The sequence below is a fragment of the Amblyomma mixtum genome, chromosome 5 (assembly GCF_055824585.1).
Source record: "Amblyomma mixtum isolate Tamu chromosome 5, ASM5582458v1, whole genome shotgun sequence".
In the NCBI taxonomy this organism is placed as follows: Eukaryota; Metazoa; Arthropoda; class Arachnida; order Ixodida; family Ixodidae; genus Amblyomma; species Amblyomma mixtum.
In genome coordinates, this window is record NC_143016.1 from 191,204,834 (window position 1) to 191,221,418 (window position 16,585).

At 45.9% G+C, this 16,585-nt stretch overlaps 1 protein-coding gene across 1 annotated transcript in view; it reads right to left on the reverse strand.

Moving 5' to 3' along the window:
• LOC149345261 (uncharacterized) overlaps positions 1–16,585 on the reverse strand; it is a 209,935-nt gene that overhangs the window by 3,095 nt on the left and 190,255 nt on the right. Inside the window, exon 14 of the mRNA XM_089542740.1 lies at positions 16,291–16,407. Within this exon, the coding sequence (XP_089398866.1) occupies positions 16,291–16,407 (117 nt within the window). The remainder of the gene's footprint in view (positions 1–16,290; positions 16,408–16,585) is intronic.

The following is a 16,585-nucleotide window of genomic DNA, read 5'->3' on the forward strand; positions in this document are numbered from 1 at the left end:
TACTATGTCTTTACTTTGCTCATTGCGTATTCGCGTCTGCAAAGAAGCTTTTGACAATCTCGTCGTCGTGTGCAGATGTAGGAACATCGGCGTGTAGCTACCATCAGTTCGCACCTCTTGTTAACCATTAGGAGCCCACTACCGGTCCTCACTAAGCTCAATAGGGCAGGTCTAGTTCACAAGACCACAGGTCTAGTTCACAAGAGTGAAATATGTAGAAGAATATGAATGGAGTGGAGCGCATTTGGCAGGTTCTCATGGGTCATGAATGGCAGTTTACTATTATCCCTCAAGAGAGAGTTATCTAACAGCTGTATCTCACCGGTACTCACCTATGCGGGAAGAAATGTCGAGGCTCACAAAAATGGTTCAACTTTAGGACAACGCAGCAAGCTACGGAAAGTAAAATTAATAATGTTGCGTTAAGAGAAGGGAAGAAAGCGGAATGGTCACAGAACAAACGCGGCCTAATGATTTCCTAATTGAAAATAAATGGGCTTGGGCATGGCATATAATCCGAAGGCAAGATAAAAGGCGGCGCTGAGGGGTAACAGCATGGATTCCAAGAGAAGACATAAGTGTAGCAGGGAGCGCCAGAAAGTTATATACGGGTGGGTGATATTAAGAAGTTTGCGGGGATAGGGTGGTCGCAGGTGGTAAAGGACAGGGTTAATTGGAGAGATATGGGGGAGGCCTTTGTCCTGCTTCGGCGTAATCAGGCAGAGGATGATGACGTGCAAACGTAGTATGCAGAATTAGGCTTTCCTTCAATCAAACTAGAGGCATAGAATTAAGCGACAAAAATACTTATTGTCGTTAGTTTATCTGTGGGGTTGGGGAAATCTAAAGGAGGAGTCTGCTTTTAAACTTATTATTTTGAGCGCCCATTATGCGCCTTAAAATGTGTCTTGCATCGAATCTAGTTTTACTTCAGATGGGATACATTCGGATTCTCCTTGTATAGCTTAATTCAGAAATAAGTTGTGCACGTTTTCCTAGATAAATAGCAATTGGTTCCAAATAATGATTTGCAGCTGCACTACAGGCTCTGAAAGACGAAACAGCTGTTTAGTGGTGTCCGACAGAAAGAGGCCACTTGATGGAGATGTTTTGGAGATGTTTTGGAGATGTTTTTTTCACGGCACGCATCTGAAGGGGATAACTTTTTGCACAGCAGTCAATTTTAACCAAACTCGTACCTTCTTAAAGTTCTTTTCTGGGTCCTGTGTCGATTATTCTTGCTGCATGCAATAAGCGCTCACTGGATGGCCAGGTCCCAATTTAATGTTCCATTTTCGCCTTGTTGCCTTCAAGATTAGACGCGTGAACTAATCCGCCAGCACAAACACTTTCTCCGTGTCCTTACGGTACCTAATATCCCTTTTTTTCATTGTTTGCTGCGCCGCTGGCTCACACCGGGCCACACTATATTTTGAAACTTGCTCAGCACTAATAAAAACTCTCAGGCGATCCTCGGTGAATCTTTTGAATGCCATTTCGTGCTGCTACTGATTTTGTTGTAGCTCCAGCTTAAGGGCATGCCTCGATAACGTCAATGGATTAAATAATGTCCATATATGTGGGTGTATTAACTCACTACATTGCATTCAGAGGTCGCTAGGAGTTGTAATACCAGTCTTGCGCAATGGTGCAGCGTTTAAGCTAAGCGGCGCTGTCCGAGCATTAGGCTGTTTGAATCATAGCCACCAGTGGGGCTTGCGAGACCAACGTTGCGCTTAACGAACAACCTTTCATGACGAATCACTAATTTGGTTGGTTGGTTTATTGTGGTTTAACGTCCCAAAGCGACTGAGGCTATGAGAGACGCCGTAGCGGAGGGCTCCGGATAATTTCGACCACCTGGGGTTCTTTAACGTGCACTGACATCGCACAGTACACGCGCCTCTAGAATTTCTCCTCCAAAGAAATTCCAGCCGCCGCGGCCGGGATCGAACTCGCGTCTTTCGTGTCAGCAGCCGAGCAGCATAGCCACTGAGCCACCGCGGCGGCGGATCACTAATTTAGTTGCCACCTGCCATGGTGGACGGTATGCTTGCACGCGTCACGCGTCACGGCGCTCGCCATTTCCTCGTGTAAGTACCCTCCTACTGCTCACACATTATTAAGCCACTTTGGATGGCTGTCATACCTTCCTCTCAGTAAATTTGCGCGCAGTCATAGCAAAGAACTACGGCGCATGTCGCCTACGGCTCGGCTGAGTTTGGCGTGCAGCAGATTTCCATCTTCGGCATCTTGACTGCTTGACGCATCAATGACAGGATGCCTCGTGATGCGAGCTGACTCTGTTTAAAGCCCGTGCCTACCAAGCTTCATCGCAGTCAGCGCCGAGTCGCTATGCGGCACTGAACGGTTTCTTTCTAACTCGGCTGGTGTTTTTGACCACTGCTTCAAATCCATAAGCAAATTTGGCCCCTGACAGCACCACCATGTCTTATACCGCTTGCTCAGAACTGCTGCCCAAATGTGGAATATTTATAACGTGCTTAAAACATAGTGACTGGCTACTTGGTTCTGCATACTGGAAAATTGCAGCGCAGCACTAACAAGGACGAGACGAGAAGGACGCAAACACAAGCGCTGACAAGCGCTGAGTCAGCGCTTGTGTTTGCGTCCTTCTCGTCTCGTCCTTGTTAGTGCTGCGCTGCAATTTTCCAGTATTTATAACGTGTTGATATTGCAATGAATATTTTCGTGTTGGGAAGAACTGCTAGACTGTTAGTGTTGCGTCTAACGATAATATGCCTGATGGGAAACGAGAAAACTGGATTTGCAGTTCATGTAAAGCTGACTCGGCAAAGGAAGCTATGACTCCCCCAGGCTCAATTAACGGCTCTTTTGCGCAACAGCTTTCGAATATTAGAAAAAAATTAGACACATTGACAGGAACGGTCGGAGTTATTATGGTAAAAGTAGAGGAGATGCTTAGTTTCAATGTAGCTGTGGGAAAGCTTGACCAGTGAGCATAGTGCACGCAACTGTAACTTCCAATCTAGAAGAGCTTACGACACTGTGTGGCGAAGTTGGGTCCCTCTCATCCCGTTTGGTTGCCAGAATTCACTTGGTGAGACGCTGAGGGGGGACGTGAAGGCTATGGAGCAGTAGAGAGAACACTGAAATCCACGCAAATTCCGTAAAGCCCGATGCAAACATTGTCATTTCCACAAGAGTTGTCTTTGAAATTATAGCTCTCAGATTTTCATGCCATTGAAATTGCTGCTGTTCACCGCCTGCCAGCGAGGCCTAACAGTATTCCACCCTTATTGGTGCAGATGGACAGTTTCGCATCAAAACAAAAATGGACTGGAGAGAGGCTAGATGCTTTGGCCCAGGATATCTGAGGTTGTTTTTAAATTTTGAGCCGAAAAAATCGGAAACTGCTCTACCTGGCCCGGGCGCGTATTGTCAAACCATATCCCGTAGGCGCACTCGAGCAGATGACGCCCAGGAGGGATATCACGTGACTTGACGTCACATCCATCAACAGCCAAAACGGTCGCTTTAAAGGTCGCGGCGGTATTAACGGTGTTTTCGGGCAGTTGTAAGCAAGTGGTTCCAAGACTAGTGCAAGCCACCTAGTTGGATCCAGGATACTTGCCTCTGAATGGTTAAAGTGCGTCGATTCCAAGGTGCTATGTAAGCTGCGCGGTTGGATGCTAGATATGCGTATTGGTCTTCAAACCGACGTAGGACCTACGCTGTGGCGATGTCACGAAGCGTTTGTTTGGAGCCCTTTGTCGCCATTGCAAGCGCTTCTATTTCCTGTGAGGATCACCACGGACAGCGACGAGTAGCAGCTGCTCACCTTGGATAAAGGAGGCTGCTCATGGTGAATTGCCTGTGCGTGCATAAGCTACACAGCACAGTGACAGTGTCCGAGAAGTGAAAGTGATTGCGGTCGGAGCAAGTGCTTCTCCGTCGCACTGGTTGCAGTGATCGCGACCGAAGCGAGCGTTGTTATACGACGTTGTTTCTGTTACGTATCGATCACCGATTTTGATCGCAACCCACTGAACACTGTGTCATCTTCCGGACGACTAGGAGTAATCTTGGCAAGGTGTCCAACACGTCTTGAAAACGTTCTAAGCGATCTTGAAACTGTTTGTAAACGTTTGGAAAATGTCTTGGCAAGACATCTAATAACTGGCTTGCAGTTCTTTCCAGATACCGTTTAGACGTTCTGTAGATGTCTTCTAGCTCACCTAATACTCCACCCATTTGAGCTGCAAGACGTTTTTAGAGGATGTTTCGTAGCCAACTGAAAGATATCTTCTAGAGAACCACAAAACTTTGTCAGACGTTTTGTAATCGTCAAGGTAAACAGTCGTATAGACGTACAAAAAATAAAATGTCTAGGTAACATATGTCGGCTGCTTGCAAGCAATTGCAAGCAATAAACTCAGAAATTAAACCCGTTTTATGAGTACGCATTCTACACAAAACAGGTCTAGTAGAACCGTTTTCTAGTCGTCCGCAAAAGATGCATCAATTTGTACTAAAATCACTGTTAGATTTTTGCATCTTTGAGATATACGGTAATCAGCGAGCTGCCAGGCAGTCGACTTTTAGGGACAGATTTTGAGTTGAGACTTCCGACTGTCATACGTTTCCTGTCGTAGACTGTCATTCAAGGCTGTGCAGGTCTCTAGAATTTGTCTTTGAGATACCTACAACAAGTCTTGCAAAAAGTCTTGTGGCTCAAAAAAGCGGTAGCATTATAAGCTGAGCTACAAGGTGTCTACAAATTGTTTCAAGATGCCTAGAAATACCTTGTAACCATCTGGAAGATGCCTTGCACATCTTGTTTGAATATTTGTAAGACATCTTTACAAGATGTGCAAGACGTCTTAAAAATTTTTAATAACTGTGGCAGTGGTCAGTTGAGACGCCTTAAAACGGCTTGTTCATCTCAGCAAGAGCATTATATATTTTTATGGATTCGGCAGCGAGTTTTGTCAAGCATGTGGCACAAGAATCGGAATAGCATGTAAGGAGCAATAAATCTTTTCTGCCAATTCCTGCCAACACATGCATGTGTGCACGTGTTGGTAACATGTGAATTTAACTTTTTTCCGGTTGTCATGTTCCTGATGGGCACGCCTCTCTGTACGAGGGGGGACCCAAAAGAAACCGGATTTTTTGTATAAAACCTTTATTTATTAACTCTTGCACAAAATTCCTTCAGTCACCTTCAAAGTAATCTCCATGAAATGCGATGCACTTGTCAAGTATTTTTTCCCATTGTTTGAAGCATCTCTGGAATTCTTCAACTTTGATATCGTCCAGTGCCCTTTGCGAAGCTGTTTGTACGGCCTCCACATCACCAAAACGCTTCTCTTTTAGGCTTTTCTTCATTCTCGGAAAGAGAAAAAAGTCGCACGGGGCTAGGTCTGGTGAATATCGAGGGTGGGGAACGACAGCCCATCCCCGAGAGGCCAAATAGTGGGTCACTCGTAAGGCCGTGTGTGCGGGGGCGTTGGCGTGATGAAGGAACCAGTCACCTGATCGCCAAAGTTCCGGGCGTTTCCTCCGCACATCCTCTCGCAGACGTCTTAAAACTTCCAAATAAAAGTGCTGGTTAACAGTCTGGCCAGGGGAACAAATTCTTGGTGCACAATTCCGCGAACATCGAAAAAGACAATGCTCATTGTCTTCACATTGGACTTCAACTGTCTTGCTTTTTTTTGGTCTCGGAGAGTTGGGAGACTTCCACTGGCTTGACGCTTGCTTAGTTTCTGGGTCATACCCCTAACACCAACTGTCATCACCTGTGATGACTTTAGTCAAGAAGTTTGGATCACTTTCAATCTCATTTTTTAAATCCCGGCTCAAATTCAATCGAATGTTCTTTTGATCCTGTGTGAGAATGCGAGGAACAAATTTTGCAGAAACACGTCTCATTTGCAACTCCTCAGTCAGAATTTGCTGACACGAGCTCCAACTCACACCTGTCTCTTCTGAAATTTGGTCGATCGTGGAACGACGATCTTCGTTCATTTTTTCACGGATTTTTTCAACGTTTTCATCGTTTCGAGACGTTGAAGGACGCCCAGAACGAGCGTGGTCTTCGACACACATCTCACCACGTTTGAAGCGCCCAAACCACTCGAACACTTGTGTGCGGCTCATAGCATCCTCTTTAAAAGCCTGTTGCAACATTTGGTAAGCTTCTGTTGCCGATTTTTCAAGCAGCAAACAAAACTTCACACACACTCTTTGTTCTTTTAAATTTGCCATAAAGATTTCGCAGGCGGAACAAATAACTGCAAGCGAAACACAACAGTACGTTGAAATGTTTACCTTCAAATAGATGTCGTCAGCACAGCTGTTTCGTGAAGGTCTCTACTAGCCCCATCTAGCGGTAGAACTCTCTACTACGTCTACGAATGGCAGCGCGCTCTCAGTTCGGTTTTTTTTGGGTCCCCCCTCGTAGGTGTTTCCTATTTAAACACTACATGAGGGTCCATAGCGCACAATATTCAAGGGACACAACTCGAGCGCTAAACTACCCACTACCCACTAGCCCGAACCCTGACCCTTCTAAATTATATTTAAACGTAAATTTTCACTGTAGCTGCATATAGCTCAAACTGTAACACGTCTTGTGAGAAGCCCTCCAGGCTTCTGACGAAGAATGTCTTGAAAACAACTTTTTGTAAGCGCAACGAGAACAGAAAACTGGGCAAGTTGGAACGGATTCATCTTAAAGCAGCGCTGCTTTAAGATGAATTTAGTAAGCATCTTGCGTTGCTGCTGAAGGCGTAAAAATATTTCCTAAGACAGCTCCAAGATATCTTGGTTAGATGTCTTCTAGACAAGTTTAAAAAGCGTCTTGTAGATATCTTTTGTTGCCCAAGATGTCTATGACCATTGCAGAAGTTTCAAGGTATCTACAAGATATTCTGTGGTCAGTGGGTAACATCAATAGAAGATAACAAATTATCGTTAGGGTAACGTCCTGGATTCAGAGAGAAAGCAAGCACAGCAGAGAGGATCAGGTCAGGTGGGCAGATGAGGTTCGGAAGTTTGCTTGGATAAGGTGGCCGCCGCTGCCACAGGACAGGGTTAATTGGAAAATTTTTTTGGCCAGCAGTGAACATAGGCTGGTGGTGATAACAAGTGGGGCTCAAGAAGTTTACTCTCATGAAAGATGAAGTCACACATTCAGCTACACAAATGCTATAATTTTCCTCAGTTCGACATTCCGGTAGTTATCACTGCTTGCGCGACTAGTAGTTTTAACATATTTTTAGAAAAATTAGGTCCTAAAATTGAATTGAAAACATTTTTGTACTTTAATAGTTCGATAAATTCAATAAAACATGCTTAACCAGACGAAAATGGATTTTATAGTCCTGGCTGCTAATTTTAAAAAAAAGTTTTTCAGTGTGGTGCTTGTTTTGGCTGTAGGGCAAGGTGTAAATTGAAAGTAAAAATTGTAATGAAATGCCAATTTAATCCTGACCACAGTGACTGGCATTTTAAACCAACGGCATCCAGTTGAGTCCGAAACTTGATGGGTGTTAATTCAGATTTGCCTGTACTACTTTCAATATTTTGTTCCTTTTAGGTAGGATAACGTTTCCGTGAAGCGAGCACAAACACACCACAAAAATACAGGCAGCGCTGGTCATGCCTCCAACTTGTAGTCAACAGCAATTTCCAACTTTAAATGCAGTAAGGCAACACGAAATATCGAACAATTGAAAAATGTGGAGTTCTTTAATTATATCTGACATTCCCAGGACGTCACAAGCAATATCTCTCGAGGAGTCTAGGTTAAGGCAGATATGAGGTTAACGCAGGTGTGACGAGTGGCAAATGGAACTGAATGCAACGAAAACATCTTTTATGTGCATGACACGCAAAAGAGACCCTTTAACCTTCACTTACAGTATCAATGGTGCAGCATTAACTCAATTAACCGAAATCAAATACTTAGGAGTTCACCTTAAACATGACCTAAACTGGACAACGCACATTGACAATGTTTGCAATAAGGCCACGCGGAAGCTCTGGTTATTGCGAAGAAAACTTCATGATGCCACTGTAGAGGTAAAACTACTTGCTTACAAGATGGCTGTGCTTCCAGTGCTGACTTACGCTAGTCATGTTTGGGAGCCGTATACTAAACAAAACATATTGAAATGTGAACGGGTACAAAACAAAGCTCTAAGATTTATTTTTAACTCGTACTCTAGAACCCAATCAGTGTCTGAACTTAGAAACAGGGCCGGGCTGACAACTGTGAAGCAGAAAATGCAGCTTAACAGACTGATATTCTTTTTTCATGTGCTGACAGGTAGCTGTAAGGTCAATCTAGACCGATACATCAAACCACTGAATGCTTCTGGCAGCAGAACAAAACACTCCAAACATATCACACCTCTGGATTTTAGAACAGATTCCTTCAAATACTCTTTTCTGGTTCGCACTATTGACGAATGGAACAAATTACCAAAAGAAGTGATTCAATGTTCGGAATTAAAGGCTTTTGAAAACGCCCTCATGAAGTATTTGTGACTGGTTTGATTGGTATGTTTTTGACCCATATCACATGTCATTTTGTCTTTCCTATAAATTTGTATTGTTGTATTGTTTTGTATTTCTCCTAAGGCGGTGATCTGCTGATGTACTGCATCTAGTTCTTGTTTATTTCAAAGATCTCAACTCCTGCCTTGGCAGCAGCTGACAGTATAAATAAATAAATAAATAAATAAATAAATAAATAAATAAATAAATAAATAAATAAATAAATAAATAAATAAATAAATAAATAAATAAATAGATAAATAAATAAATAAATAAATAAATAATGTTAAGGGGACGCCTTCAGTTTTTCCACAGAAAAAGGTTCGTAAATAAGACGTCTCAGAGATTTTACTTCGGTCCGTAGACGTCTAGACTTAATCCTTATCCCTCTGGGAGGTTTGTGGTTTGCTGGGTATGCTTGCTTGTTGCGCCGATCTCGACTGTTCCGGGCACATGCCTTCCTGCAGTGGATATCGCCGCAACTGGTTGGTTGGTTTATGGGGTTTAACGTCCCAAAGCGACTAAGGCTATGAGAGACGCGCCGCAACTGCCGTCTCGTCACCGCGGCATATTGTCCCGGTTTTAGCAAGTCCATAGAAACATCATGGACTGCCGACACTCTTTCTTCCTGGGTAATGACATCATCGATGCCATCGGCTTATCACGAGCATATAGATCGCCGGCTGCGGAATGCTTTCTACATTTGGGAAAGAACAGCGGCAAGCATGTGGCCAATTCATGCCCTTCTGCGTCCTTGTTCTACAGATCTGGGCTGTTCCAAGCACGTGCCTCCCAGTCACGGCCTAAGTTCATAACGCAACTGCCGTGCCACCTTTTTGGCTCATGGTGCCTTGTGCTAACAAGACCATCGAAACATCATGGACTGTGGACAGTCTTTTTCTCCCTTGTGCGACGAGATCATCTAAGTTATCGGCTTATCTGGAGATCATACAAGCATAAACTGCCTACTGCGGAATGATTTATCCAGGGGCCCGAGAAGAGTGGCAAGCATGCGGGCGGTTTACACGCCCCGGTCTGCTTCCTTATTCTCCAGATCTCGATCATTACGAGAACGTGAAAACCCGTCACTGCCTGGGTTGCCGCAACTGCCGCCTCGTCGCTGTCGCTTATAGTGCCTGTTTCTAACAAGTCCATAAAATTGTCTTGGGCTGGGGACACTCTTTTTCTTCCCTGGACAACGGCATCATCTAAGTCATCGCTTACCCCACGCATACGAGGGGTACCCAAAAGAAACCGGACTAAATTTTTTGGTCAGCAAATCTTCTGTGGTACCGCGTTTTGCCACCAGGAGCGCATAGAATGAACATTCCAGAGTCAGTAAGCCGAGTACCGTCGTTGAAGGAGGTCAGACTAGTTTAGGCAGAATTTTAGAGTGACGACTGTTTTGTGTGAATGTCGTTTTTGCAATGGCTGATTTTCGTGAACAGCGTGCGCCGGTGAAATTCTGATTTTTGCTCGGAAAAAGTTGAATGGAAATTCTTGAAATATTAAGAAATACGTACAAGGACGATGCTATGGGGACAACTCAAGTGTTCCTGAATCGAATCCTGAATCAAAGCAACAATAATGCCAATGGAAAACTTCAAATTCACCTCGCCTCAAGAAAGCTCGTCAGGTGAAACCAAACCTCAAAACAATGCTGATTTGTTTTTTCGACGTGAGAGGAGTCGTCCATTGAGAATTTGTTCCGCAGGGTCAGACAGTTAGCCAGGCTTTCTACTTGGATGTCTTGAAAAATTGGGCAACAGTGTGTGGTGGAAGCGGCCAGATTTGGGGTGGTCGGGTGACTGGTTATTACATTATGGCAATGCCCCTGCTCACACAGCCCTGTCTCTACGACAATTTTGGACCAAAAATGGCATGACCCCTATTCCTCAACCCTCATACTCTCCCGACCTTGCCCCGTGCTACTTTCTTTGATTCGTAGAATGAAAAAATAGGTGAATGGAAAGCGTTTCGCTGATGTTGCTGTGGTGAAGAAAAAAACGACGGAGGCACTGTCAAGCATCACAAAAGATGAATTTAAACAATGTTTTGAAAAATGGAATGAAAAATTCGACAAGCGTATCATTGCAAGTGGGGAATACTTTGAAGGAGATTCAAGGTCTGTGCTTAAAATGTGAACAAATAAGTTCAAACAAAAATAAGTCCGGTTTCTTTTGGGTACCCCCTCGTATAAATTGCCTGCCGCAGTATGATTTCTTCAGTGGTCAAGGAGGAGAGGCAAGCTTGCGAACACTTTACTTTCCATTCTGCTTCCTTGTTACACAGATCTCGACTGTTCCGGGAACGTGCCTACCTGTCACTGCTTGGGGTCATGCCGAAACTGCTGTCCCCTCACCGTGGCTAATGACGAATGTTTTTTACATACCCACAGAATCATTACCGACTGTAGACTCTTTTTCTTCCCTAGGCAACGTCATCATCTTCGTTATCGGCTTACCCCGAGGATACACAGTGCCTGCTGCCGAATAATTTCTTCAAAGGTCAGGGAATAGCAGCAAGCATGCGGACGCTTTACGCACCATTATGCTGCCTTGTTCCACAGATCCCGACTGTCCCGGGCATGTGCCTACCAATAATTTCTTGGGATCATGCCGTAACGGCCGTCTCGTCACCATGGCTTGTGGCCCTCGCTTCTAAGAAGACCATAGAAACATCATGGACTGCGGACACTCTGCGGAACGGCATCATCTACATTATCGGCTTACCCCGAGAGTGTAAACTGCCTGCTGCGGACTGCTTTCTTCTGAGGGCAAGGAAGAGCGGCAAACATGCGGACGCTTCATCTGCGTTATCGGCTTATCCCGAGAATATAAACTGCCTACTACGGAACAATTATTCAGTGGTCAGATTAGAGTGGCAAGCATGTGGACGATTTACACCACGTTCTGCTTCTTTGTTCTACAGATCTCGATCGTTATGAGAACTTTCCTGTCACTGCCTGGGAACATCGCAGAACTACCCTTTTGCCGCCGTCGCTTAAGACGCCTGTTTCTAGTAAGGCCATACAAACATCATGGACTGTGGGCACTATTTTTCTTCCCTGGACCATGGCAAAATCTACGTTATTGGTTACGCCGAAGCTATAAAGTGCCTGCTGCAGAATGATTTACTCAATGGGCAGGAAAAAGCAGCACTCATGCGGACGCTTCGCGACCCATTATGCTTTCTTGTTCGGCGGATCTCGTCTGTTCCGGGCCCGCGCCTAATAGTCAATGCTTTGATCATGCCGCAACTGCCGTCTCGTCATAGTGGCTAATGATGCCTGTTCATAACAAGACCATTAGAAACATCGACTGTGGACACTCTCTTTTCCCTAGGCAACGGTATCATCTACGTTATCGGCTTACCCCGAAGATATAAACTGCCTGCCGCGGAATTATTTCTTCAGTGGCAGGGAAGACTGGTTGGGGTTGGTCGCCATCTAGACACCGTGGCTTACAGGGAGTGTTTATAAAAAGCCGATCGAAACATTATGAGCTGTGGACACTTTTTTCTCCCCTGGCAAAAGTCATCATCTACGTCACCGGCTTGCCCGAGTATAAAAACTGCCTGCAGCAGAACGATTTCTTCAGTGCGCAAGGAAGACTGGCAAGCATGTGGACGCGTAATCTCCCGTTATGGTTGCTTGTTCTACAAACCTCGACTGTTCTAGGCACTTGCCTACCTATCATTGCTTGAGATCATGCCGCAACTGCCGTCTCGCCGCCGCCGCTTATAGCGCCTGTTTCTAACAAGTCCACAGAATCATCATGGACGGTGGACAGTTTCTTCCTGGGCAACGTCATCATCTTTTCCATCAGCTTACCCAGAGCACATAAACTGTATGCTGCAGAATGATTCCTTCTGTGGTCAAGGAGGAGCGACAAGCCCGCGGACACTTTGCTCCCCTTCTGCTTCCTTGTTGAACAGATCTCGACTCTTCCGGGGAAATACCGACCTGTCATGCTTGGTATACTGCCACAACTGCCGTCATGTCACCTTGGCTAGTGATGCCTGTTTAGAGCAAGGCCTTAGAAACAACGTGCACACATCAAAACACATTTTCCTCCCCTGGGCAACGTCATCGTCTCCGTATTAAGTGCCAGTATAAAGTGCCTGCTGCTGAATGATTTTTTCAGAATTCAGGAAAGATCGGCAAGCATGCGGTCGCCTTACGCCCCGTTCTGTACCACCTTGTATTAAGACCTGGACTGTTCCGGGCACGTGCCACCCTGTCACTGCCTGGTATCAAGCCTGAATTGCCGCCTCGGCACCGTCCCATATGGCATATGTATTTAAGAATAACACAGGAACATCACGTACTGTGGACACTCTTTTTCCCTGGGCAACGACATCCTCTTTGCCTGCGGCGGTTGGATTTATTCAGTGGGCAAGAAAGAGCGGCAAGCATGCGGACAATTTATGCCCGTTCTGATTCCTGCATCTACAGATCTGGAGTGCTCGGGCACGGGCCTCCCTGCGACTGCCTGGCGCTTATAGCGCCTGTTTCTAACAAGTCCTTATAAACATCAAAGCATTTGGACACTCTTCCTCGGCAACGGCATCATGTACTACATTTAGTAAAGCTGAGATCTGGGCGAGTTGGTATGCATTCATACTGGTGAACAGCGCAAAAAGGCTGCCTGCTGCCGAGCGATTTCTGGATTGGGCAAAGAAGAGCGGCAAGCATGTGTAAGCTTTTCGCCTCGATCTGCTTCATTGTTGCACCGATGTGGACTGTATCGAGTGCGTGCTTACCTGTCACTACATGGGATCTTGTCGCGACTGCCGTCTTGTCACCGCGACATATGGCGGCTATTTGTAATAAGGCCACCGAACATTATGCACTGTGGACAGTTTTTTTGTCGCCTGGGCGACGAAATCATCTACGTTATCGGCTTATCCGGAGAATTCAAACTGCCCACTGTGGATTGACTTATTCAGTGGCGAGGGAAGTGGAGCACGCATGCGGACAATTTTCGCCTGACCCGCTTCCTTGTGCTCCAGATCTGTATCGTCACGAGAACTTGCCGACCTGTCACTGCCTGGGATCATCTCACAACTACCATTTTGTCCCCGTAGCTTATGGCGCGTGCTTCTAATAAGACCATACAAACATCATGGGCTGCGGACACTCTGCTTTCTTCCCTGGACAATGGAATCATCTATGTTATCGGCTTATCCCGAGGATATAAAGGTTCCTGCTGTAGAATGATTCCTTCAGTTGGCAGGGAAGAGCGGCAGGCATGTGGACGCGTAGCAGCCCATTATGCTTGCTTGTTCTGCAGATCTCTAGTGTTTCGGGCATCGATCCTCAACTGCCGTCTTGTCACCGTGGCTTATGGCGTCTGTTTCTAACAAGAACATCGAAACATCGTGGACGGTGGATAGTCTTTCTCTTCCCTGTGTACCGGCACGATCTACATTATCGGCTTACTCCGAGGGTGCAAATCAATTCCTGCAGGATGATTTATTCAGTGGGCAAGGAAGAGCGTCAAGCATGCGGTTGTCTTATGCCCTGTTCTGTACCTTGTTTTAAAGATCTTAACTGTTCCGGGCAAGTGCCCCCACGTCAGTGCCTACTGCTCCTCGCTTGAGTCTCAAAGGGCTCTGGTGAAACGGGCGAAAGACGGGGCCTTGTCATGCGGTGTCCCGGACTAGGGACGCCGACCATGTAGCGGGGCCACTCTGCGGCTCCCAAACTCTATTTCATCAAATAAAAGTTTTCACCACCACCACCTGGGATCATAACGCAACTGCCGTCTCGTCACAGTGGCATATGGCGCCTTTTTCTAACAAGACCATTGGAACATCATGAACTGCGGACCCATTTCTCGACACATCGAAGGCTGTGCGTTAGTTCCCGGATCTCGATACAGCGAGCTTTCTGCCCGCCAATATCTACGTAGTGATCGCAGTGACGATAATTGTTATTAACCGTGGCATCATCGACATTATCGACTTACCCCGAGGGTGTAAGTTACCGGCTGCGCAACGCTTTCTACAGTGGGCAAAGAAGAGCGGCAAGCACAAGGGCAGTTTACGTCCGCTCTGCGTCCTTATTCTACGTAACTCTAAATGTCAGGGATCACGCCGCAGCTGCCGTCTCGCAACCATGGTTTATGACACCTGTTTCTGACAGCGCCATCGAAACATCAAGGGGTGTTGGCCATAGAGTTTCTTACTATTACCTAGAGGGAAAGCTGGCGGCGCTGCACTTCAGCCACCATGGACGCTCAAAGCATCATGGGGCGGTGAGCTACTTGTTGCGGCACAGTCGTAATTTTTCGGGAACACGGAGTGGCACTACTAAGACGTTTCATTCCGAAAACGCTGTTCGTGTTGCGCAGACGACTTTCGCGCGAATGCAGTGTGTAAAAACCATAGTAATGAAACCGCAACGACACACAACGCCAATAAAAGGTTTCACTTTTCCAAAATGCCATTAAAAACTTTTTTAAGTATTTAATCAACTAAATTAAAAAAACATATTTCCTTTTAAGAGCGCGCTTGTTGAGCACGAATTATTAGTTTTTATAATGTTCAATACTTGGCCAATAGGAGAGCGAGTCGTCTCTTATTTTGGGCAAACTTTGCACTTAAATGCTTTTCTGCTTGTTTGTTGCAATCATTAGACAAGATATTGAATGTTAGGACGTTTGTAGCTATCAAACAGCTTTATTTTTTATTATTTTTTGGCCAAAAGTTGCAGTTCCGCAACAAGTAGCTCACCGCCCCATGATGCTTTGAGCGCCCATGGTGGCTGAAGTGGTCACGAGGGGCCTCTATGCAAACTCCCATAGACGGGTTGTCAGCTTTCCCTCTAGGTAGTAGTAAAAAACTCTGTGGTGTTGCCAGTCTTATTCTCCCCTCAACAATGTCATCATCTACGCCATCGGATAAGCCCAGGATACAAATTTCCTGCTGCGGAACACTTTCTACAGTGTGCAGAGAAGAACGGCAAGCATGCTGACGATTTACTTCAGACATGGCAGTTGCGCGAAACACACACACACAAGACAGGTTACGGGAGTATGTGTGTTTCGCGCAACTGCCATGTCTGAAGTATTGAACCAACTAGCCCGACAACGCGTTATACTTAATCGGACGGCTTACGCCTAGTTCTGCTTCCTTATTCTACAGAGCTGAACTGTTCTGTACACGTGCCTCCCTATCATTGCCTGGGATCATAACGCAACTGCCGTCCCAACTTCGTGGCTTATGATGCCTGTTTCTAACAAGATCGTCGAAACATCATAGACTGCGGACACGTTTTCTCACCAGGGCACCACCATCTTGTACGTCATCGGCTTACTCTGGGGATAGAAACTGCCTTCTCTGGAAATATTCCTTTAGAAGGCAAGGAGTAGTGGCCAGCATTCGGATCCTTTACACCCATTTCTCGACACATCGAAGGCTGTGCGTTAGTTCCCGGATCTCGATACAGCGAGCTTTCTGCCCGCCAATATCTACGTAGTGATCGCAGTGACGATAATTGTTATTAACCGTGGTTACCTCGAAATCGTCCACAGACACACGCTCATGTGTGTAGCCGAAATACAGGCGGCTTAATTCTCGCTGCAGTTCACACCCCTTTCACCTCTACGGTCACTGAGTACTACAGTGCAAGTTAGTCGGCAACCTCTAATTTGATTGTGCCTCTTGAGTTTCGCTGTGCATGTCAAGCAAAGTGCGAAGAACTTACCTGAGTGACATAAAGGGCGCGGTGCTCACCTTTTCGGCGACCGTGTCTCGATCATCGAACGTATAGTACACGTAGTCGCTCCTCACGAACCGTGACAGGCTCTCGTCACTAGTCTGGGCTTTGGTCTCCCGCAGGAGGGCGCACACCTGGACCATGCAAAACGCGAAAGCTACAAGAGCAAGTTGGTGAAATGAAAGGGGAAAAAAAACCTTACAGATCACTGCGGCGACCCACATTCGGAGAATGCGATAGGCTGCTTTCGCATTCGTCGCCTTCTGCAGACCTCCCGTCGCTCGACGTACGCGTCGCATCCATAACGACGAA